This window comes from Gambusia affinis, linkage group LG07 (assembly GCF_019740435.1).
Source record: "Gambusia affinis linkage group LG07, SWU_Gaff_1.0, whole genome shotgun sequence".
Lineage (NCBI taxonomy): Eukaryota > Metazoa > Chordata > Actinopteri > Cyprinodontiformes > Poeciliidae > Gambusia > Gambusia affinis.
Window position 1 is genome coordinate 4040683 of NC_057874.1, and position 23818 is coordinate 4064500.

At 41.2% G+C, this 23818-nt stretch overlaps 1 protein-coding gene and 1 long non-coding RNA gene across 3 annotated transcripts; one reads left to right on the forward strand and one right to left on the reverse strand.

Moving 5' to 3' along the window:
- The first annotated feature begins 378 nt into the window (after positions 1-378).
- LOC122834001 lies at positions 379-5421 on the forward strand. The gene is made up of 3 exons (XR_006371103.1): positions 379-497; positions 2780-2846; positions 4526-5421. It is a non-coding gene; the product is annotated as an uncharacterized LOC122834001 (long non-coding RNA).
- Positions 5422-6798: 1377 nt separating this feature from the next.
- wnt7aa (wingless-type MMTV integration site family, member 7Aa) lies at positions 6799-22703 on the reverse strand. Of its 2 annotated transcripts, none has more exons than XM_044122297.1 (4): positions 22223-22703; positions 21745-21971; positions 18146-18417; positions 6799-10625 (listed from the first exon to the last, which is right to left on the reverse strand). In XM_044122297.1, exons 1-4 carry the CDS (start codon positions 22291-22293, stop codon positions 10146-10148), a joined length of 1050 nt encoding a protein of 349 aa, XP_043978232.1. In that variant the 5' UTR covers positions 22294-22703; the 3' UTR covers positions 6799-10145. The 2 variants fall into 2 exon arrangements, with proteins under 2 accessions (XP_043978232.1, XP_043978233.1); XM_044122298.1 differs by having other exon boundaries at positions 22148-22286.
- Between the last annotated feature and the right edge of the window lie 1115 nt (positions 22704-23818).

Sequence of the window (23818 nt, forward strand, 5' to 3'; positions counted from 1 at the left end):
GAACGGAAACGGACACACTGTGGCGGTCGGCTTCACGCGTCAACACTTAAGGACGACACGAGGCCAGCAGACGCAAAAAGAAAACCCCACAATCTTCTTTAATGGAATAACAATGAGATTTGAAGGTTTTGCTAAACGTTTGAATTTTATGTCCTCTATTATCAGAATGTAAAAGCATACGTGAAGGCAGACAACATGGTTCACCATGGCAACAGGAGGAAATTGAAGCCTAGTACCAGTAGAATTAGAAATTTTAGTTAATATCTAAACTAGGGTTGCCAACGTTAAAGCGTGCTTCTAATCTGAAAATGTTAACGCAGATTTAACCAGCTACCTGTTTTGACTGAAAAGCCTCTCTTTTCTGTGTTTCTGTGTTCAGTCTGCTTCTTGCTTTCTTCTTGAGACATTTCTCCACAATGTTGGTCGGGTTGTTTCATCTAAGAGCATCATTATCTGTGTTAGCAGTTCCCCAGATCTTTGCTCTTCGAGGTCTGCAGGTTGGTTGAGCCTCATTTACATCAGCATTCTGTTGCCTTTGTTGTGCTTTTGTCGATGTTTTTACTGTTTTCAATGATCTAAAAGGTTGTCAAATAGTCAGGTCAAAAAAAATCTTGACAACCATCACTGCCATAATTAATAATAAACATAAAAGCTTTGATTTGTATGACAGGTTGTCTTTTGTTTCACTTGTCTTATTTCAAGTGTAATAAGACATTCGCACTAGAAGCTAGACCAAAATTACATGGCAAGATTTTGCAATGATCATAAAACAACGATCAACGGGTAGTGAAAGGCAGAAATGTCCGAAAGCAGGGAGCAAAGATAAGAGCTGCTCCTCTGCAAAGACCAGATTTGATCCCAGGATCTTCTTACTGCAACGCGCCAGAACTGCGAACCTGAAAAAAGATCACAGCACCTCACAAACAAAGAGGCCAATTGACCCACAGAAAACCTTTTTCCAGAGAGCAAACATAATTTTTTTTTTCAGTTTGGCTCTATAGATTTATCATTATCATTATCCAACGTGTTGCAACCACGACTTATTCTAACCAACCAATAACAAATCTTTCTTTCTTCTTTTTTTTCCAGTCATCACTAATTAGCCGGGTTCTGATTTATCGGAGGCGACGTTTCAGGTGCACACTGTGATACGTGTGATTTATGCACGCCTTAATGACAGTCTTCATAAACACCTTCCTTCCCCCAAGCCCCTTTCATCTTCGTTCTTCAGTCAACATCATTGCTGGCAAATAAGATTACAATCTGAATGTTGCTGTCAAAGTAGATATAATAATAACATTTATCAAGCGGCTTCAGTAATAAATATTCAGCCTGCTGACAAATACTGTTCTCTGTAGAAAGTCGGCCGTCACAGTTTCCAGAGCCGCTGTGCCATTTGGACTCCGCCTCACAACGCTGGAAGTTCCTTATCTAAATGATCGAACATAAAACTTCAAACCAAATTCCTTAGAAAGCTATTTTAGTGTGATTGCTGCTTCGGGCATTTGATGGTGTGTGTGAGTCACGGAAATAGACAGCTGCAGCGATAAGAGCTGGCTCAGAATGGCACATGGCAAACTTTTTCACCGTAACGCAGGTGTTCACAGGTGCACTGGCACCGACAAACACCCCAGACCTCTGGCAGACCTTCACGACAACATGAAACAGATCAATTCGATTTCCAATAACTTGACATGTTGGGAATAAGTCGGGATCTCTGCTTCTACTGAACCAAATGAAGTGCCACTCTGGAACGAAGAAATTTAATATCTAATTCTTTTAAAAAAAATGGTGGTGAAATTAAACAAATGTATCATTAGGCATGTAATGGAAAGTTTTTCTAACTTTCCATTCAGTGGAAAGTTTCATGGAACAAAACTTTTCAACCTAAAGGCAAAAATCTATGATTAGAAGATTTCTGGTGGTGTCTCATCTTAGCCAGTGTGCTGATGCCAAATACCATTCTGCTACTTTATTTAGATCAAGATCGTGTTTAAACAGCAAAACAACTCACTGCAGTCATCAGTAACGCGCAGTCTTCTCCAGTACTCGCCATCATGATGTTCAGGACACTCCAGTTTCTCCAGTCTTGCTGCTATTGGATAAACGATCAGTTTTCTTAGTAGTGAAGGACCAGCTGACTGAGATGTTGTTGGGTTGTTCATAGCATGATACATGTTGAGGAAGTTAAGTTATGATTCCTAATCTTGATGTGGCCCCAAATGAAGCTCAGTTTGATGTCCCTGCTCTGTTGGACCGACCTGTTCCAGGTTTTCCCAGGCGCACGTCAAGCAAGGTGTTGTTGCTCTGCAGTAGCTGATCCTCGAGCATTACGAGTCATCTCCTCCTCCTGTTGTTTCTGATTGATAAGGACCATGATCAGCGGGCCAGTCTTGTAGCTAACACTAATGCTGTAAAGTTACACATTTGCACGGCGCTCAATGTGCGATCGATTGAGAGTCGCTTTCGCAGCAACATTTAAAATTCAAAGCAATAGAGGAGTCCGTCCAATCACAGCCTTCTGTTGACAACTTGCAAAATCATTGTCGATCGCTTGCAAGACGCCTGCTTACTGTTCATGCGATCTTTATTTTTTTCCCATGTTTATTAGTACTCCTTAGGTGGAGTCTTTGTAGACCTGGCCCACTGGCTTTACCCTTCAATTGAAGCTGAAATGACATGACAAACAGTCAACTAATAGCTTCAGCACATCTTTGCAAAGTTGGCACAGTGAACCCATTTTAACTGCTTGGTATTCACTGTTGTGTTGCATCTTCAGATTAGTGCCAGTCCACGAAGAATTCGTGAAGAGTTCATTGGCCGTTTGGGAGGAGACAAGGTTATCGGTGAGTGATCTGCGTATGAACTGGAGTGTTAATGGAATAGGTTTATGAGTGGTGATTAATAAAGCATAATATGAGAAAAACATGTTTATTTTAGCAAGTCAAGCTTAATACTTTAGGGCATCTGTCAGTATGTAGGATAAAGAACAATTTCCTTCCTAGCTTCAGGAACCGAAGGCATTTTACTGATTGCTTCCTGGATGTGTGCGATGTGTGTAACGAGCCAGTTCGGCGCTATGAAGCTTACCGGAAACTGCCTGCGCTGTAAACAACCATCCTTCTCTGCAAATGGAAAAGTTCCAACATGCTGCATTAAATATTTAGAAGTGTTACCAACAAGGATTGAACGGCTTTGCTTGCTTCTTCTGCTGCCGTTGCAAAAACTACAAGCAGACTATAATTCTCAAACAGCAGAAAATCAACATCATCGTTCACAACGTCTCCTTCTGCTTGCTGATTGACCCAGTAGAAATTCAAGTGAATCCAAGGGAAAAGGGAGAAAGCCCAGACTGAGCTGTAAAGTGAGCTTTGATTCAAACAGAATAGCGCGGGAAGGCGACCGCCCGGCTAGAACTCACCCAGGATCCCTGACAGAGAGCTGGTATTTAAAGAAATGCAGAAGAAGTCCTGTTTGCAGCCTCCCACAGCAGCGACCTGACAGACAGGTGCTCTAATCTCACAAAAAATACAACTTTTTGGCCTACATACCAAGTAGTACTGTTTAAGACCAACATGGCGTTTGTCTGATGCGGGGTGAAAGAGAAAAGAAAACAAACACGGTTTGTATTCTTTCTGTTCTGACTGTAACAACCCAGCGCTGCAGGAGGCCGTCAGACAATCCTGCGGCTCTGGCAACGAAGCTTTGTATTAGTCCAACCAAAGCTTTCCGGCCGGCTGCTTTTTCAAAATGTCATTCTACTGAGTCAAAGTTTAGCGAAGGAATGCTTTGGGTCAAATATTCTGTGTGCTAAGTCCTATTCTATCACTCTGATTGAAATCCTCTTGGACGTCGTCATCTCTTAGCAGTGGTAAAAAGCCCTCTCCCCACCTTCCCGTTTTTTTGTTACTTCCAAAGACTCACAGCATCCGAATTGTATCTGGCTTTTGGGGGGGGTTACTGTTTTACAAAAAGGCTGCCCGGCCTCTTGGTGAAACGAGGAGCATTTTTTGAGGGGCGGACTGTGGTTGTTGTAGCAACGCTGCCGAGGAGTGAATGGAGCAGATGTCAGGGTAATCCATCAGCTGGCAGCTACACACTCCCACTGTTTGCTGAAGGCCGCTTTGACGGCCTCGATCCTGCACCACCACTCTGAACCGAACGCCGTCTGTCCTCATATTAAAAAAATAAAAAAATAAAAAAATGGAGCTTGAAATATGGGAACTAAGCAGTTGGTATTAACTTAGGGACATTTATTAAACACAGAAAAGAATGGAAAAAGTTCTAATTCCATTGGCAGATTACTTCACTTATAAGACCATTTCCCCCATGTTACAAGACAAATAATCTGCCAATGGAACTAGCACTTTCTCATCAATATTAAGGAATTATTGACTTAAAACACGCTTTTATATCTTGCTACAAAATTACTTCTGAGTTAGTTTTGTCTTCTTTCAATAGTACTAAAAACTAGAACTAGAAACTAGAACAAAGTTACCCGGTAAGGTTTTGTGTTTTTTTGCAGTGCACGCTCCCCTTCAAGAGACGGCACCAGCAGGTTGGGAGATGCCATTTGGCTCTTGAAATAATCCCTAAAAAGCTCACTGAATGCCCTCCTATACCAAAGGTTTAGGAGAAACCAGCAAGGAATGAAATGGCTAGCTTAAGAAAATGAAGAGGGTGCTTCCGACTGTGCAAACCTCACAGACATTTTTTCAACAACACTGACAGAAGAGGCATCTAGTAAGATGGGACATGAAGCCTGGACTCTCTGTAGCCTCACCTGCATCATCTCAAATCGCTGCGTCTCCGGCGCAGCCAATCGCCACTCAATAATCCTTTTACATGGCTCATCAGCCAAGGATTCACCTGCTTCCCGTTCGAGCTTCCACCACCAGTGTACGGATCCTGGGGTGGGGGAAGACGACCCTAATCCTCTCCCCCGAGCTGTTCATCCAAACTTGGTTCGATTCTCAGCATAAACGTCTTCTGCCGGGTTCCGAGCACCAAAAGAGTCATAGTCAAATAAAACTTAATAACTGCTGCCTTTCCTCTGTGTGAGTCTCTCCGGATTTGAAATCCAGTTGAAACCAGATATTTGCATACGCTGGATAAAGAGACACTCTTCTTTTTTTTTTTTTTTCTCACTGACCAAACCTTCCTTGCTTGTGTTCAGTTAAAATAACCCAAATTATTTCTACTTTCCAAATCCCAGAAAACTTTACGTGTTTTTGTAACTTTCCTTGAATTCAAAAGCTTGGTCAGTTTCAGGGTTAACTGTCTTTTAAAATGTACGACTTGGGTCAAACCGTTTGGGTCTCCTTCTAATAGCCTCGGATAGGATAGCTGACAGATTGGAGTTACCTGGAGGAACATGTGGAAGTATTTTAGGGCCACGTCTGAAACACATTGATGTTTTGCTGTTGTTACTCCATTATTTTACTAATGGAGTAATTGATCGATTATTCTGACGATTAAACAACTAAAATACTTGATCGAATAAAATATGGTGAAACACTGCCATAGCAACAGTATAATGCTGGCCCATGCATTTTATGTGCACTTTAATGTAACTTAGAAAATGTACCTGTAACAATAAAGGTTGACTTCTCTAGTCAACCTGGACAGAGATCTGAAATTGTATAAAATTTAATAGTATAAATAGTAAAGCAGCAGGTTGACAAAGACACTTTTAAAAAGATGTTTTCTCCAGTCTGTATTTTACTTATTCATTTTCAGTCATTTTAATCTACTGGATGAATATGGCCATTTATGGCTTTTGGGGGGGCAGGAAACGTATTTTCCGGTTTGTCCGACTGCATAAAGCTAAGTATCATCTTCAAAGCTGCTGTGGTCCATCTATCTGCATGAGTCTCCGCTCCACCTGCATGCATACACCCGCCACGCTCTTCACTGCCATTTGTACCAAATCAGCCAGTAGGCAGAAGTTCTGGGAGAAAGATTGTTGTATTCCAGTCAATTTAAGGATGCCTATCAGTCCCCCAAAAAAGCAATTAAAACCTGCAGATGTCCAGGGAAAAGAGGATGTTTGATCATCCTATTTTGTGCTAATAGCACTTAGCATTTGTCAACAACTCATTGGTGGAGGTGAGAGTGTTGCACGACACAAATACTTTTCCGGCCGGAACATATGGTACTAAATAGCAAAATATAATTTAATGATAATTTCCCCTGAGGAATCTTAATAATCGAGGTACTCTAATCATTTGAGTTATTGTTACTGCCCTACTTTCTTAGACACCAGAGTGGTTTCTAAAGATGCTTGAAGGTGCCACATTCATCTGTTCAAAAAAGTTATATGCAATTATTTAAACATCATGGGAATGTCCAGCCATCATAATGCTCAGGAAGGAGACAGGTTCTGTGTTCCAGAGATAAACATCTTTTGGTCCAAAACCCAAAAGGTTTCACTCAAGTCATATAAAAGATCAAATGTATGTAAACTTTTGAATTCAAGGAGAGTTACAAAAACGTCTCTAAATATGTTCAGTTTTCTGCCATGTAGATTATAGAAACAATTTTTCAATTTGCTTTAACTGACCTAAAACAAGAGATGTGTGGTCATATTTAAACGCACACAGTGAGAAAAAAAACGTGTTTGTGTCGTTTTATTCTGGTTTCAAATAGGCTAGGCTGTAATTGATAAACTAGCTAAAGCTAGCATAAAAAAGGTTTGCATTTATTTCGCATCTAATTTCAAACTTTAGAGGTAAAAGGAAAACATCATAAGTGAACACCAGTGTTTCTTTGTCCACTTCTGATGAAATACCACTCACACACTGCACTAGCATTTTTAATGGCAGCCGTTTGAAGCTACGCTCTTAGCTGTTTGAGTGCATTAGCGAACAGCTATTACACAGACATACAAAAAAAATACAAATAAAGACAGTCTATATAAATATAATTTCTTAAAAAATATATTATGTCAACCCAATTTATAGAATGTTTGTCTTACACTTCCTACACACTGCTAGCTTGAAGAGTCAACATGGCTGCTCAGTCACAAACACCATAACTTAAAACAGAACAACACACCTAGCAGCACATTTACAGGAAAAAAAAAAAAAAAAAAACAATCTCAAGAAAGACTTTGCAGTAGCTACACACATTGATCCACAGCTCGTAGCACATCATTTTCACAATCATGGTGCAACTGGGGTTCTAGCAAGTAATGATTTTAATACATGTTGGTGAAAAAGGGCAGACCTGGAGTGATGCGAGATTCTCACCGAATCATAATCTTGAGTTGATATATAGTGTTGCTTAAGGCACAGAATCCTGATGCTTCTTTGTAGGCCAATACTGGAAGTATAACCAGCTGATATCAGTGAGTTAAATAGTTATGCTATATGCTGATAGCTCTAGTTTAGTCTAGCTCTAGTCTAACTTTTAGCTAGCTAAACTAGAGCCAGTAGCAAAGCTAACAGTTGCAGCACAAACACAAAGGTGTAGTACTACAGGTGCTAATCTTGTGCTAATTAGCTCTAGATTTCAAACTAGAGCCGTCAGCTCATAGCATGACTATTTAACTAGCTAATATCAGCTGGTTATCTTTCCAGGATTGCTCTACAAAGAGCAGAACAAAAAAGCTAATTAACTAGTTATGTAGTCACGCTATAAGCTGATAGCTCTAGTTTGAAATCGGTGTTGCCTTATCAGTAATGCGTGTTGCTCCTTTAATTTCTACCCAGTAGCGGTTACTTTTGCTCCATTAAACTGTGTAATACTGCAGTCACGTCCTCTTGCATCTCACTAAAAGGACTCTGAACCATTCCAAACTACAATTTTGCAGATATTTTTAGCAGATTTGACCTCATGACTTAAAAATGCCTCTCTGTATATCTTGATCCCATTAACTGGTTTAGTAGGTGGGTGGCAGGGAGGAGAGAAATTAATTATGACTGGATTGACCTGAAACATTTCAGCAGGTTGGACGAGTTCAGCAACTTTTTCCTATTGATCTCAGCAGACAGTTCAACAGGCTCTAAAAACAACTAGTGGCAGTTTTGGACCAATTGCACAGAAAAATATTATTTTCTAAAACTGATACGTTTTTTGCTGTATTTGGGGACCGTAGAGGTTTTCAGAAGTCTTGCCCTTGGGTAACGCTGACATATCAGCCCAACCATTAACCCGACTCATAACTCCCAACATGTCAGACGTAACGAAGACAATGGCGGACTACACATCTGTGGTTGTGTTGCAGCTGCTACAGAACCCCATTAGTCAACTTCAGGTAGTTCTCTGTATGCTGCATTACCACACCGGACGCTTCACACACTACTCCATGTTTAGCACCACTTACAGGTCTGGGAGAGTATGATAGCAGGAGAGCGTTTTGGGCGGTCCTCCGTGTTTCTATGTGGATGAAAACGTTTCTAACGGAGTTGTGTGAACATGGACGTTTTTGATACCAACAACCTGTTTTGAGAAAAAAACATTCCCGTGTGTAAAGAGTCTGAAAGTCCAATAAGACAGCAGATTTTCAGTTGGCAATTCATGAATGTGACTTACGTCATATTTGACTATTTTCCACAGACATGACGCTTTGCCACCCTCTACATCATTTGCATTTCCTTAAATTTTGACCCAATTTAGGAGCAGATTCAGCTCTAGAAAAAATTAAGAGACCACTTAAAATGATCAGTTTCACTGATTTGATTTTTATAGGTATATGTCTGAGTAAAATGAACATTGTTCTTTTATTCTATGAACTACTGGCAATATGTCTCTGAAATTCCAAGCAAAGATTTTGTTTGTTTGTTTTTTTTTGCACAAAATGAGAAATGGTCAAAATAGCAAAAAAGATGCAGCGCTTCCAGACCTCAAATAATGCAAAGAAAACAAGTTTGTATTCATTTAGAAACAACAACACTAATGCTTTAACTCAGGAAGAGTTCAGAAATCAATATTTGGTGGAATAACCAGGAGGTTTTCAGTCGGATTCAATGCAGTGGACTCTTAATTATTTCAGGAGCTGTATATGTATTTTGGAAAATTGCACATTGGTGGTTCTTATCCTGAGATAAATCAAGTACCTTGGGGAAATGTTTCCTTCTCATGGGTTTAATAATTGACTGTGAAGATGTGGGCATGTAGATAAAACATCGCTGCTGCCAGTTTTCTGCTAAGTGTTAGTCCAGTAAGGTCAGAAAGCAGAAAACAACACTGTCATAAACACATGGTCAGTAGTTCTTATTGTAGGCTACAGGATGGGTCAAGTTAACCTACATGGGAATCATTTCACTTTTTAGCCCCAGTGTTTAAGTTACCACAAATAAAATGAAACAGTTGCAAAACATTTTGCTTTGAAGTGCAGATATTATTTTTAGACATCCACGCCATCTGCTTTGAGATGTAGTGGCGAGAGTATTAAGAGCAAAAACACAAAATCTTACCAAATATTTTTGTCCAGCTTCTAGTGCAAATGTCTTAGTATATTTAAAATAAGACAAAAATAACTCTTGAGTAAGTTTTTGGAAAGACATAGGAGCTTTTTTTAAGTAAATAATTCTTTAGAATTGATGAAAATGTGTAAGTTTCACTGGTACATTATTTCACTTATGGGAAAAATCTCTTAGTTAAATAATCTGCCAATGGAAGTAGTAATTTTTTTATAACTTTTAAGAAATTATTGACTTAAATCAAGCTCCTACATGTGGCTGAAAAATTACTTGAAAGTTAGTTTACTAAGATAATTGCAGTATAAACTGGACAAAAATGACCTTGTAGGATTTATGTTTTTGCTGTGTTTTCAATGTGATCAGTAGTTTTCTAAGTCAATAAATTACTATTCTACAAAATGAAAAGCAAACAACGTTTGACATTCGTCCCACTGCATCTATGGATATGTATGGACTGCCAAAAAAACATTTTTTAAAAAGTAGTCTGCAATATGAAAAAGCTCTGACCTTGAAACATTAATGGAGCAATTATAGACCTACAAGCTGAATCCAACGACCACTGGCGTCATCATAATCAACAGAAGCAGAACAGGGCAGGTAAAACTGTTGTAATGTGATTTTGTAAAGAAAAGCCACACATACCCAAACACACACACACACGCACGCGCACGCACGCATTCACACACAGCACAGTCCAGGTGTGTGCCCTAATAAATATTCCTATTTACAGGTGTACACCTCTGTCCTCTCGCTGCAGGTGTTGCACTTGACGTAGCAGCACCACAGGAACTTGCAGTTGCACTGCCAAACGTGAGAGTACTGGTGAGTGTCGTATCCACGGCCACAGCACATCAGGTCACAGCTGTTGGGCTGCAGAGCGGTTTTATTGCACAGGCGCCCCTGCGTTCCCATGCTGCCGGTGAGCTGGTCGGCCTCGCAGTAGTTGGGCGACCTTTCGATGTAGACCAGCTCCGTGTCTTTCGGCTTGTGGTAGGAGTGGGGTTTCTTGACCTTGAGGAAGGTGGGGCGCTTGTTGCGGCTGGCGCGGACGGGCTCCACATGCACCGCTTGGTTGTACTTGTCTTTCAGGATGTATCCCAGCTGCCTGAACTTAGGCAGCGTCATCCAGCACGTCTTGGTAGTGCAGGATCCGGAAACGCCGTGGCACTTGCACTCCAGGCGAATCCCCTTCTCGAGGACCTGCAACGCAAAGGAAAGGGCCGAAAGAAAGTAAATGAGTTTAAAGAGAACTAGCAGGCAATAATTTCCCTGGCTTTTCACTGGATTTTACTTGTGTTCCAAAGTTGTCCTGGAGAAATCCCAGACAGACATTTTGAAACAATCATCCAACAAGGTCAGACAAATGTTTTCAGGCGTTTAGAGTGAATGTTGGCATTCAGAGATCTCAGAGCTGCTATGGCTAATAACTCAGTCTGGGCTGTTCTTTAACTCAAAGAGCAACATGTGAACTGCTTAAATAAAAAAAGGTACATGACCTGTACTTGTACAGCACCTTCTACAGGACTCCAAAGGGCTTTACTCTACATTCAGTCATTCATCCAATCACAGACACACACACTGAATTTGTGTGGATGTGAAAGGCCTTAGAATGATCAATAGGATTTTCAGACTCCTTTGGGTTTTTTCATCTTTCCAATCTGGTGTTGGACATTTAAAAAACAAACTAAAGAAAGTAGTTATTTTTGTCTTTGGGATTTTAGTCAGCAACCTCAGGAGGCCCTTAAGGTCTGCTTGTTCTTAGAGACTTGGCCCTGTCTCCGAGGTCTATTCAAACATACTCATTTGCATAAAAATCAATATAAACTGATCCTTACTGATACTTACATTTTATGTTTTGTCTAAATAATTACTAACCTGCCTTAGACTTAACGGATTTGCTTGTATTAATTCAATGAAAAATGCTTTTATGTTGTAAATGATAGTATCCCCTTAAGAGAAAGCTTAGTCTTCAAAAATATATTGTTTCATAGTCACAAAAACATCATTCAGGATTTTTCTCCATATTGTTGTCAAGTTTGAAACGTTAGTGTCTTGACGAGCTTGATTGCAAATGATCATTTGTCTAACATAAATCACACAGATGGGATTCATAATTTTGGAAAGAAAACTATCCATCCGTCCATTCATGCTTCAAGGCAACGGTGGTAGCAGCTGCTCCAACCTGCAGATTGATATCGGTAGACATTTTAAATAAATATTGTGATGTCATTCTGAAGCCATGCTGCCGAATGTACACACATGCATTATCATGTTTTTAACAACCCCACAGTCCTAAGACGGGGACCAGACCATGAGCTCTTTACCCTGTGTGAAGTACCGGTGGGGTCGCATTGACCCTGCGTATGATTTTACAATTTATTATCTTCTTTGTGCTTTTGGGAACTGACAGACTGACAGGACAGCCCTGTCGAGGGGGTCCGTGACATCTGCCGCAGTCCTCTGGATCGTTTCAGGGATGTCCGTAAGTAAACTTATGGGAGGGTTAAACATATCCACTTTGCCCAGCATTTCTAAAACAGACTTTTGCTCTTCCTCACGCGTGCCAGTGAGGAAGCAATAATGCTTGAAGTCTGCGATTTGAACATCAGATGTTCCAGAGTCACCAAAAGAAGAAGTTTGCACTTGACTTGCACTCAAACCTTGAAACTCAGCGCCTCTCCTCGGACTCTACTTTAGTCTTGTAAATGAACTTTTTCTCATAGAATAAGAGTTGAAAGTAACTTGCTATAGTTGGTTTGAGTCCTACTTCTGAGGACATTATGCCAACGATTGAATGTCATGGTAACAAACTGCAGTATGATTTCTTTGGAGTATTTTCTACAACCTGTACATGCTAGGAAACTGACTGACTTTGGGGAGTAAATGACTTGCGAACATCTCTAGAATGAGATGGGCAAGACAGAGGAGAAGATAAAAACAGTTTTTTAACAATTTGGAACAATTTTTAAGATAAACATGCATTTTTGTTTTTCTGTGATATTATAGTTCATGCCCATGGGGCGATGGTGGTAAAGGTGGTAGGAGATTGTCCGGTAATTGATGGGTTGCTGGTTTGAGACCAGCTGACTTCATAATCTCATAATCTTCCCATCAATAACAAGAACTAACCCAAGACCCCAAAATGTCTCTTCCAAAATGAATTCAAAGGCTCCCATGGCGACGGAAGACAGTTTGGTTTCTCAACACACGAGGACCTTTATAGAAAGGAAAGAAAGGCCTTTTCATGGCGTTGGCGAAGAACCTTTCAAAACGTCAGGCAGAGCAGCGGGAACATTCTCTGTGTTCCTTGCTCTGAATGACATGAGCTTAGCGTGTTTCCTTCTCACTGAGCGGGATCCCTGGCTGGCAATAGAAAAGCCTCTCCCTACTTTTTAATTATTCCACTCTGATGTGGCCTCAGACTTTCTGGAGTCTCTTGGGGTAATTGTCAAAAGCCTGAGACGCGCAAAGCTTAGTGTGGTCGTGCCCCCCACCCCCTGCAGACCTGGCAAACACTGAAATAATGGAGCTCACTGAAGTGAAATCCCGTCGAAGCTGCCACTGTTTGCCTAACAGAACCCGTGTAAGCCTTCTGTGGCACCTTTTACGCCGCTGTTTATTCTTCTCAAGACGGGGAGAAACACTTGAAACACGCTTACATCATCTCCCGTTAAATATGAAAGGTTTTCTACAATAATTACAGTGGTATAAGTATAGTATCTACATACTATGCGCCTGACAGAGTATTATGCTGTGATTAATGTCAGACCTGAAGCATGGAGCCTCATTTAAACACACAGTTTAGAGAAGCTGGGATAAACAGAAACAACAGAGGTTGTATGTAAAGTTGGGAAGCTGAGCTAATCCGAAGCAGGAGGAATTGCACATCGGGTTGTTTTGTTTTTTTTATTTTCTGTAATACAAAAGACTCACATTAACAAGTAATTAACAGTTCACTGACAGTTAGCTACTACTGTGAACATGCTGACGGCAGGACTGTGCTTTTGGCCGAGGACAGTTTGGACCAGCTCAAGACCTGCAGGTCATTTCAGACACTCGAAAGGAAGCCAGTCATCACCACCATTCCTGAGTTAAAGCATTAATATTGTTGTTTCTAAATGAATATGAACTTGTTTTCTTTGCTTTATTTGAGGTCTAGAAGCATGGCATCTTTTTTGTTATTTTGACCATTTCTCATTTTATGCAAATTAATACTAAATTGCTGCTTGGATTTTCAGAGACATGTCAGTAATTCATAGAATTAAAGAATAATGTTCATTTTACTGAAACATCTACCTATTAAAAGTTAAGTCAGAGAAACTGATCATTTTAAGTGTTCTATTATTTTTTTCCAGAGCTGTATTTTCATACGCAGTATTTATAATTCATGGCCTACCAGAATAATGCCCATAGCAATCATACCACATATCCCCCATAATGCACCGCAACAGCTCAAAAGTACATAAGCTGTGGTTGATGAAACAAGGAAACACGTATTAATCAATCAAATAAGATCCACAGGGCAGTCACATATGGTGCAATACCACAGCAAGAAACTGCAGTTCTACTCCTCACAGATCTGTCCTTCCTTTCTGACATTCATCTAATTTACAATTTCCTTTTGATTTAAACAAAAACATAGTAATAAAAACTGGGCCAGGCTGCAGTTTCTGTTGTGCTGCAGCGGTTTTGCTTTAAATAATCTTGACTTCAGTCTGAAAGTTAGTCGGCAAATTACAGAGCTCATCCCTGACTTGGGGAGATCTTTCCATTTGTGTTCACCGGCTTGGAGGTAAGAGGCCCGATGACAACCGGCCTCAAGCAACTGTGGCAAAAACTGAACCTGGGCCGTAGCTCCGCCCACGCAAACAACCGTCTGAACATAAGGCACAAAGCAGCCAGGGTCGGGGCCACCAAAGGAATCAAGCATAATGACAATATATTTAACTGAAAACATGTGAAACATTACTCTGAAGTTTGTCTGACGCTGTTTAAATTTCCCTACCAAAGAGAGAGAGAAGCAGGATGATTGGTTGAAATTGTTTTACTGTTGTAGACAGAAAAAAAAGAGCACAATTTCACATGCAATTAGCATGTACAAAGCATGCAAAGACATTGCTTTGACAAATGAAAAGCTTGAAAAATGGTCAAGGTTAAAGCAACAAAGAGCTGAAAAAACTACGACCTCATGTTCAGGCTGTTGCATCTGTCAAAAATGATTTGCTGTTACAGTCTCAGCATCTAAACTAATTATTTAACTTGATGTGAGAGTCCTGCAGCCTTTTCTCCTCCTAATTAATTGTCCTCAGTAAAACAAAATCTGTCATGACTGTACAAAGCATGTGAGCATGAAGTCACCCTGTGAGAAATTACTCAAGAATGAGTAAAAAGGTATTTCATAAAAAGCCTAGTCAAGCACTGAATAACTGATCACCAGAGCATCAGATTTAATATTTAACAATGACATCGGGAAGACAAAAATGTAATTTTACGTAAAAATTCTGGTATTTTAAAGACTAAAATTTAAGGAATGTCAACAAATAAGGTAATTTTATAATAAGATTCAGGTAGAAGAAAGACTTACCAAGTCATTTTGTTTACCTATGAAGCTAATAGTTACACTTGGTGATGCAGATATAAGCCTTAACACACAGACTTCTTACCTATGCTGCAGAAACCTGATACAAGACACCAACCAGAGAAGACATGAGACTATTCCCTTTCCCCATTCCTATGGAGTGTGCAGGAAAACATCTCAGGTTTAATGCTTGGCCAAAGGCCATCCATAGCCACACCAGACCACCGGTCTTCACCACTGGACACTGGATGCTACTGTGTCCTGACTGTGCTTTGACATTCGCTCTGGTCTCCTTCTCTCTCTCCCCTTTGTCCATGGATATGTGTCCAAAGGGGAGAGAGAGTTTCCTTTCCTGGGATGTGGTAAACATCAACCATCCATCAGTGCTGAATCCCAATCCACTCTGCTACAGTCTACACCAGACTGTGACAACCTCTGACAGGCCCATGTGAGTTTGTAGTACAATACTGTGTCGTTCATCGCCCATCACAAAAATAATTCTGATATCGGCCCAAATTTTCATATTGGTGCATAAAAACAAATTGCATTATTTAGATGACTTTTACATCACATAGATACTCTGTCCTGTTATGCTTCACATGTTCTGTTTTATAACATGATCCAGATGGAAGGTCACTGTTTTGGCCCTCGGTCTAAAGCAGATTCAGTCGAAGATCCAGAGTTTTCTATGTCGGTCTCATGAAAACTGATGTTTTTAAAACATTGAGTGAACTCCCCCAACATTTCTGAAACTGGAGGCTTTTTTTTTAATCATGAGACAAATCTTGGCCCAACTGAATATCTGCTGATGTCAGAGAGAAAGAAAAAATTATCGCAGGTATTTACTGTTCCCAAACAACCCTGCTTCAAAGAAATTAGCCAACGTATCCTCAAATGTGACATGAACAGATTAGAAAATCAGTAGGATGAAAATGACAATAATTCAAATAAAACAAAAAATAACAAAATCAGACAAAATAAATTTTTTTTTCCCCCAAATCTGTTTCTTTTGATATAAAACCTCTGAAACTTTAACAAAAACTGCAGCGGTGTGTCTGTGTCTGGTGATTTTTTGTTCAAAAGATGTTTTGTCTTCATTCAGTGGGTAAAGAATCCAGAAACGTTACTCAACCAAGAGTAACGATACGTCACAATAAAGTAACTCAAGTGAAAGTAAAAAGTACAGCATAGTAAAAATACTCCTAAAAGTACAGTTTTTCAAAAAAAAGTTAACCAAGTTAATGTAACCGAGTAAATGTAACCAGCTAATTCAAAACTCCCTGTAGTATCAGCGCTAGCGCCACTGGCGGCTGGTGCAGGTTAGAATTCATTTTAAAATCATTTTGTCTGTTTCTAAAGTCCCATCCATCGGCTGCCCAACCCTCTCACACCCTTTCTCTCGTTCACACAGACCAGCTGATCAGCTTCTCCTCGGTTCTGTGGCTGCAGTAATAACCCGCCTCTGCAAATCAGACAAGTTTTTAAATCCCTTCCTAAAACTCTGACCTTTGACACCGCCTGAGACATTTGTATCCGTTTAAAACATTGTAAAACATCCCGTTAGGAACATTTGTTGCAGATGTTACTGCACCGAAGGTTCGGGGTAGAATTTCAAACATCTAGTATAACATTGGGCAACAGTTGACAGAAAACTTGTTTTAACACTTTGCGATGGCCTAAAAATAGCTTGTTTAAAAAGAAGCCTTGAGTCTTGATGGGGCCCAACTGGGTAAATGAGAATATGAATAAATGCAACAAATGTAACATTGATACAGTATCGAAATGAGAAATAGCCTACAAATTCATTTGTGTGTAACAGTAATAATCTCAATGGTTGAATTTGTGCTCTTTATTAAATACCTTTTGACAATAAAGCAAAGCTCTGAGATGTTCTAATCTGGACATGGCTCACCAAGTCATGGTCCATATTTTTCTGAATGTTATATCAGAGGTTTGTTGAAAATCTGTACATAGAGACACTGTTAACCTAAAGTCATGTTCAATAAATTAGAGTCAGATAGCCTTTTGTAAAATAACTTCTAAGCAGATCTTACACCAGGTTTTCACTGAGCCCAAATTTCTGTTTTTAAAAATAGTTTTATTTTATTGGTCTGATGTTTTATTCTAATTTTAAATGTTGTGGTTTCATTGACTGTAAGTGGAAAATCATCTAATGAACAGAAATTAAGTTGTGAAACGTAAGCTTTTCCCTAATCTATATAATGTGTTTCACTTGGTGATAAGAGTTCCTCAAATAAATGAACTTTTGTAACAATATTCTAATTTATTCAAAGGGTCCCATGTTAGGGCTGCACCTACTGTAGTTTTCTAGTTGACTGCCGATTACCAATCTTTACAAAGCCTGACCTGCCGATTCCCATTTTGGCCAATGCTAATTTTATTATGTATTGTTTCATCTGAAATGTCGCTAAATATATCAAGAAAGTTACTGACTATTGTCAGATGGGAGAGCAGAAGAGGACATTTTCTTTAGACCTTTGCTGAGGTAGATAAGACCAACTCCAGATAAAAAGCACTGGCCGATCGTCGATCTCCTAAAATTCTGATAATTGGTGCCAATAAATCAACTGGCCGATAAATTGGTGCACCCCTAATCTGTATTCATGAACATATTAGCAAAACATGCAAAACTGGAACAAATCATTAGCACAGGTTTGTGCTAATAGCAGAAACCTGAAAAGTGAGTAAAATTCTTTTTTTCCCCAACAAGCAAACACACACACACACACACACGCACACGTTTTCATGGTTATCTTTGTGGGGACTTTCCATTGACTTCCATTCATTTCTACAGCCTAAACCTTACCCTTATCCTAATCCTCTAATCCTAATCCTAATCCTAATCCTAACCGAAACTCATTTCACACCTTAGTCCCAAATCTGACCCATAAACAGCGTTTCCCCTTGAGGGGACCAGACTTCGGTCCCCTCAAGGAGCAGCGGGTCCCCACAATGTACTATGTGTCAGGAAAATCATCCCCACAAGGCATCACAAACAAACACACACACAGACACACACAGACACAACCTGAACCTCACTCTCATCTGTGAAGCAGAGCGACAGCAGCACAGGTTCCCTGATTTGACATTAGGGTCATGGAAATCCTTAACCCAAACATACCTTTCGGCCCACTTCGTTGTTGTGCAGATTCATGAGCGTCCTGGCGTTCTGCTTGATCTCGCGTGCGTCCACGAACACTTTGGAGAACCCCAGGCCGTAGTGGACGTCCGCAGAGCAGCCCCCCCACTTCCAGCCCTCCTCCTGGTTGTAGAAGCCCTGCTTCTCCTTGTCGCAGCCGCAGCCGCTCAGAGTGCCCTGGGTGCAGGCCGCGGTGACCGCGTGGGCCACGCCGGCCGCTATGATGGCGTAGGTGAATGCGGCCTCCTTACTGCCTGCGGAGACAGAAAGATGAAGAGGGGAAAAAAAGCAGTTTGGACGACAATTGCACACAACAGGATCCACTCTTTCAGGCCCTGTCAAGCCTCCTTACATACCTGGCATAACTGCTTCAGAGATGATTATGAAATGCACGAAGCAAGCCAAGTGCAATTCATTAATCAGGCTCTCTTTAAAGCAGATAAACGTCAGGATGAAGATCTAAAACGAAAAGTGTAAAATGCGATATTTCGGATGGGAGAAAAGCGCAGATGAAAGAAACACATTTTATTTATATAGCACATTTTCAGCAACCAGGTCATTCGAAGGGCTTTACAAGAATTAGAGGAAATACAAACAATAAAAGAAAAACGAGAGAAAATAACAGTATAAATCTACATATTGGTTCCTCGGGTTTAGTAAGAGTAAGAATTTATAAACTAGTAAGGGTTTCTCTGGATTCATGACTTGATAAAACTAAGTGTTGGTTCTCCATGTTTGATTCTATAAAGTAGACGATCCTAAATGTTGATCCAGGGTAATGAGTAGTTTCTCTAGATGGGTTTCTTTGGATTCTGAGTTTGTTCTAATTCCAGAAGTATTTAAACTAAAGGTTCCTGTTCTGGAAGTAGTTTCTCTAGATTCTAAGTTTGCTCTAATTCCTTTTTATAACTCCATAATTTATGAGCTAGAAGGAGTTTGGAGAAACATTGTCCTTAATCAAATGTCCAATCAAACATGCCACTCTGTCCTTGAGTGATTTTATAATATATATACACACGCACACACACACACACACACACACACACAGAAGTTTGGATGATTAACACCTGAGCCTCAACTATAGAGTCTTAAAAGTACAAATAAATAAGCAACGCTTAGCCTGGTGGGGGCACAAGTACAGCCTGGTGGCCCACCAGGCTCATAATACACTGGAGGAAACCCTGTATGAATGTTTAACACACGACAAAAGAAATATTTTTGCATGACTTTTGGCCCGGTTCCCTGCCAGCCGCCATGCCGGTCTCCACCCTGCGGAGGTGAATCTGAGAGGCATGCACAAACCTCCCAGCACGGAGAGATTTCCAGCCCTATAAATCTGACCACTTCAGGCCAACTGCAGTTTTTATTAATTAAATTGGAGATAACTCCTGGTGGAGCGCACTTGGACCGTGTCCAGGAACACTCAATGAAGTTGCTGGATTTTAACAGCTAAACTTCTGCGGAGGCACTTCTTGACACAGATCTGGTCCTCGGACGAATCACAGGCCCAGACGCAGCGCTGTCCCGCTCCGCAGACACTCCAGTACTCCAGTTGGCTTCAGGTTCAAAAACGGAGAAGTCGGTTTAAGAAGTTAAGTTGTCAGTGGGACAGATCCCTCACCCTAATGCCAAAACACTACCCACTGCTGCGTGACCGCCAACAACAATCCCAAATTTATATATTCTTGTCAGGCGTCAGCGTTCCAGTCCAGTAACACAAAACAATGGATTCGCACTCTGCAGGGCAGCTGGACCTGAGCAGCGCTCAGCTGAACTCCTGACTAAAATCTGTTCTCTGCAGCACAGAAACGCTGAGACTCCCATCTCCCTTCGATGCGATGTGAACACACACGGTAACGGAGAGTCTTCCTGAAGCGAAGCACCGGGAATCGTTTGATGGTAAAAAGCTGCAGAACCTGGAGGGAAATTTGTTAACTTATAGCAAAGCGCCTGCCTGAACTCGAAGTTTTTGGAGAGGGGAAGTGTTGTTTTATTGTGGGGGGTTGAGGGGGGGTCCTAATGAACATACATGGCTTGGCTGAGCAACGATGAAAAGCATTTAGATCTCTGTGTATGTGGGGTTTTTTTAGTGCATCAAATTACGTTTTAATACTACTGCATCCAAAAATATGCACTGCAAAAACATAAACTCTTACCAAGTAGTTTTCTCAAGTTTCTAGTGCAAATGTCTTATTACACTTGAAATAAGACAAAACTAACTTACAAGTAACTTTTCAGCAAGATAAAGGAGTTTGTTTTAAGAAAATAACATTGATGGAAAAAGTGTGGCTTCCATTGGCAGATTATTTTACGTATAACAAGACATTTTTATCATGTTATAAGTAAAATAATCTGCCCATGGAAGCCGAACTTTTTCATCAATTTTAAATTATTATTTATTTAAAACAAGCTCCTACATCTTCTGGAAAGGTTACTTAGAAGTTATTTTCATCTTACTTCAGTGTACTAAGATACTTAAAATTACTTGGTAAGATTTTGTGTTTTTGCAGTGTTGGAGCTGCGTTAAAACCCCGGGGCTGATGCAGCAAGACACAGATATGCTGCGATGAAGGATTGAACATCCTTAGGGAGCAAAAAGACACCCGAAGCCTGAGTCTGTCCATCCGTCCGTCCCTCCAGACGACAGGCAGGACGTTGGGGGACGTAGACGGCAGAGTGCGGGCTTGTTGGGAAATATTTGTGCTCTGCCGTCTGCAGCTAAGCATCGCCTGCGGCTTTGTTCCACAGACACCATCAGACATGAGGCTCGCTTTCCCACAGAGCAGATGCAAAACCGGCCTCTGCTTCAGACCCGCAGACATCTGTCCAAAGGTCGGAGGGTCAAGTACCTCAGAGGAATGTTTCCTCTGGACCAATTTTTTTTTTTTTTTTGAAAAATTATAGCAAGTTTCAACAATCCGTCTCTGCGGTGGCACCTTTCCTCTTTCTGCTAAGGGAGGCGCTGCCGGCTTATTAATGTAGAATAAAACATGCCAGTGCAATCACAGAGATGGTTTTGATTCATGTACATGAGCATGTTTCCTAATTCGGTCTTTTCTGGAATTTTTTTGGTGGGGGTTGTTGTTGCATCATGTCTTATTCATATCAGAAATATTTTTAGACGTCGTTTTGCCATCAGAGTCAAACAAAACAAACAGCCTGCATTGCAAAAACACAAAATCTGACCAAGTATTGTCTAGTTTCTAGTGCAGATGTCTTAGTGCAGACACAAATAACTTTTCAGCAAGATATAGGAGCTTGTTTTAAGTAAAGAATTATTTAATATTGATGGAAAAAGGACTAGTTCCATTGGCAAATTATTTCACTAATTAGAGGAAAATGTCTTCTTCTAAGTGAAATGATCAACCAATGGAACTAGAACTTCTTCATCAACATTAAATAAATTGACGACTCAAAACAAGCTCCTGTATCTTGCTAAAGTGTTACCTGTCAATTCGTTTTGTCTCATTTCAAGTTCACCAATATATTTGCTCCAGAAATTTGAACCAAAAATTCTTGATAATATTTTTTGTTTCTGCAATGCGGGCAGACAGACGGACGGACGGTTCCCGGTTACCTACCCACTTTGAGCTCCTTCCCAAACACGGTCCTCTCCCCCAGGGCCGAGCAGTTCCAGCGGCCGTGCCTGAACTGGAACTGGCACTCGTTGATGCCCGCCTGGACTCCCTCTCCCACCACGATGATGGCGTCGGGTCGGCTCTGACAGATCGTCCGCTGCCGGGGGGCCAAGCCCGGGATCTTGTTGCAGATGATGCTGGCTCCCAGCGCGACAACCGACGACAGCCCCCTGCGACGAGGAGGAAGAGGAGGAGGAAGAGGGACATGCAGGTGAACATGCGTCCAGCAGCAGCAGCAGCAGCAGAACAACAGCCACAGGTGTGCAAGAAAAAAAAAACGCCAACAGCTGACTTTCTGCGTTCACCAACTCCTCTCTCTCTCTGCGGAGCTGATGGGAAAACTCACCTGCCGGCTGGTCCTGACCTCATAACCCCCGCTGTCGGATCATTACAGCCAAGCTTCAGGAAATCCACAACTCACCCGATTTTCAGGTAAACAACTCCGAGGCAGATGAAAAAATGGAAAATCCAGCGCCGGGTCTTCCTGCTCATGGTGGGATTTAATCCTCTGCCGCAGCAGAAAACTCCTTCAGGGTCTCCAGGTGTTCCGAGCCGTCGGTCCACAGTGAGTCCACGGTGAGTGGCAGCGAACCCGTCCCGGTCTGATTCCGTGGGAGTCCGGTTGTGGGAGCCTGCGGAGGGGGCATTATTGGAGCGGCTGATCCCGGCCGCTGCGCTGTGTGATCCGGCTCAACAATCGCGTCCGTCTGGGTTTCACTCAGCGTGGGGATACCTTTTTCTATCAGGGCGTGTTCTGCCGAGGATCTGCCTCCGAGCCGCGCGCGCTTCTAACCCGAGGAGCAGTAGAGTCGCGCGGCCAGGCTGGTAACGCCTTTTATTTAAAGCGTCCCAACAGGGAGAAAACAGAAAGTTTGACAAAAGACGGCCGCGAGGCCACTAATAATGTCGCACACCAAGCCATTAAAATGTCATCAGTTTAACTCACATATAATAAATATAATACAATATATAGGCACGTGCAGAGTGGGGTGCGAAGGGAGCATCTGCCTGTTTCATCCTCGATGCCCCAATTTTTTTCAAAAAATGTCTGAACCGATTTTCATCCGACATGCCTCTGCCTCCATGTTGCTAGGACACCATGCCCATTGTGGTAATAGTGTGTGTGTGGGGGTGTGGTCCGAGCTGGGCCCTCCAAATATCAAATTATGGCCAAGATTTAAATTTTTTTCCCCATCACTTTATAAAATCCAAATAGGAATCTGATGCACTTTCCATCCGATACGACTGAGCTTGACTTTCCTCGCAAAAGTGAATGGGCCAAACTTTCAAAGAACAAAAATACAAAGTCATTTGTCATTTGCAGAAGAATTTTAATTTGGGGAAGTAGAGGGGACTGAAAGCAAGTGCACACCACACTTTCCAGATGTCAGTATTACACACAATGTTCAGAAACATTTATCAGCACTTTGTGTAGGTCTGTGACATAAACTCCCTTTGAAACACATTAAAAGTCTGGAGTTGTAATGGGAGTGCTCCGATTAGTGGACTGGTTCCCAACAACACCAGCTGAGGAAGGTCTACCAGGATATTGATTAACAACACCTTGTGTTCAGGTAACACATTTAAAATATGATGCTTGCTCTGATGGCCCGTGTCAGCCTTCAGTTCATCAACAATGACTAACAGCAACATATTTAACCAGCTGTGGATAAATCTCCCACCATTTCCCTGCCTTTGATAACACATGCACTTCTTACTGATCTGAGTTATTTGCACAGAATAATTCAGAGGCAGCATCTGCTCTACTGATGGAACGCTTCATTTACAGGTGCAGAGTCACAGGACTGCTCTTTAAAGTAGTCACTTCACACTTCATTACTTTTTAGAGAACAGTTAAATAAACCAATGAACGGGGTTTACAGATTCTCTCCCATCCGATAAAACGGTAAAAGATAAATGCCGCCACCTAATGGTCACTCTTAGAACTACGGTGGTAAAAACATGCATATTTTTTTTTTTTGAAAGGGTCAGTATTATGTTAAATCAACATTTTTGA

Bases quoted from the DNA above. Each gene is read 5' to 3' on its own strand.
- wnt7aa (XM_044122297.1), bottom strand. From the start codon at position 22,293: ATGAGCAGGAAGACCCGGCGCTGGATTTTCCATTTTTTCATCTGCCTC. The intron at 18,418-21,744 runs GTAGGTAACCGG...CTGTCTCCGCAG, and splicing joins TGGGAAGGAGCTCAAAGTGG to GCAGTAAGGAGGCCGCATTC. The intron at 10,626-18,145 runs GTATGTTTGGGT...TTTGCGTTGCAG, and splicing joins ACAACGAAGTGGGCCGAAAG to GTCCTCGAGAAGGGGATTCG.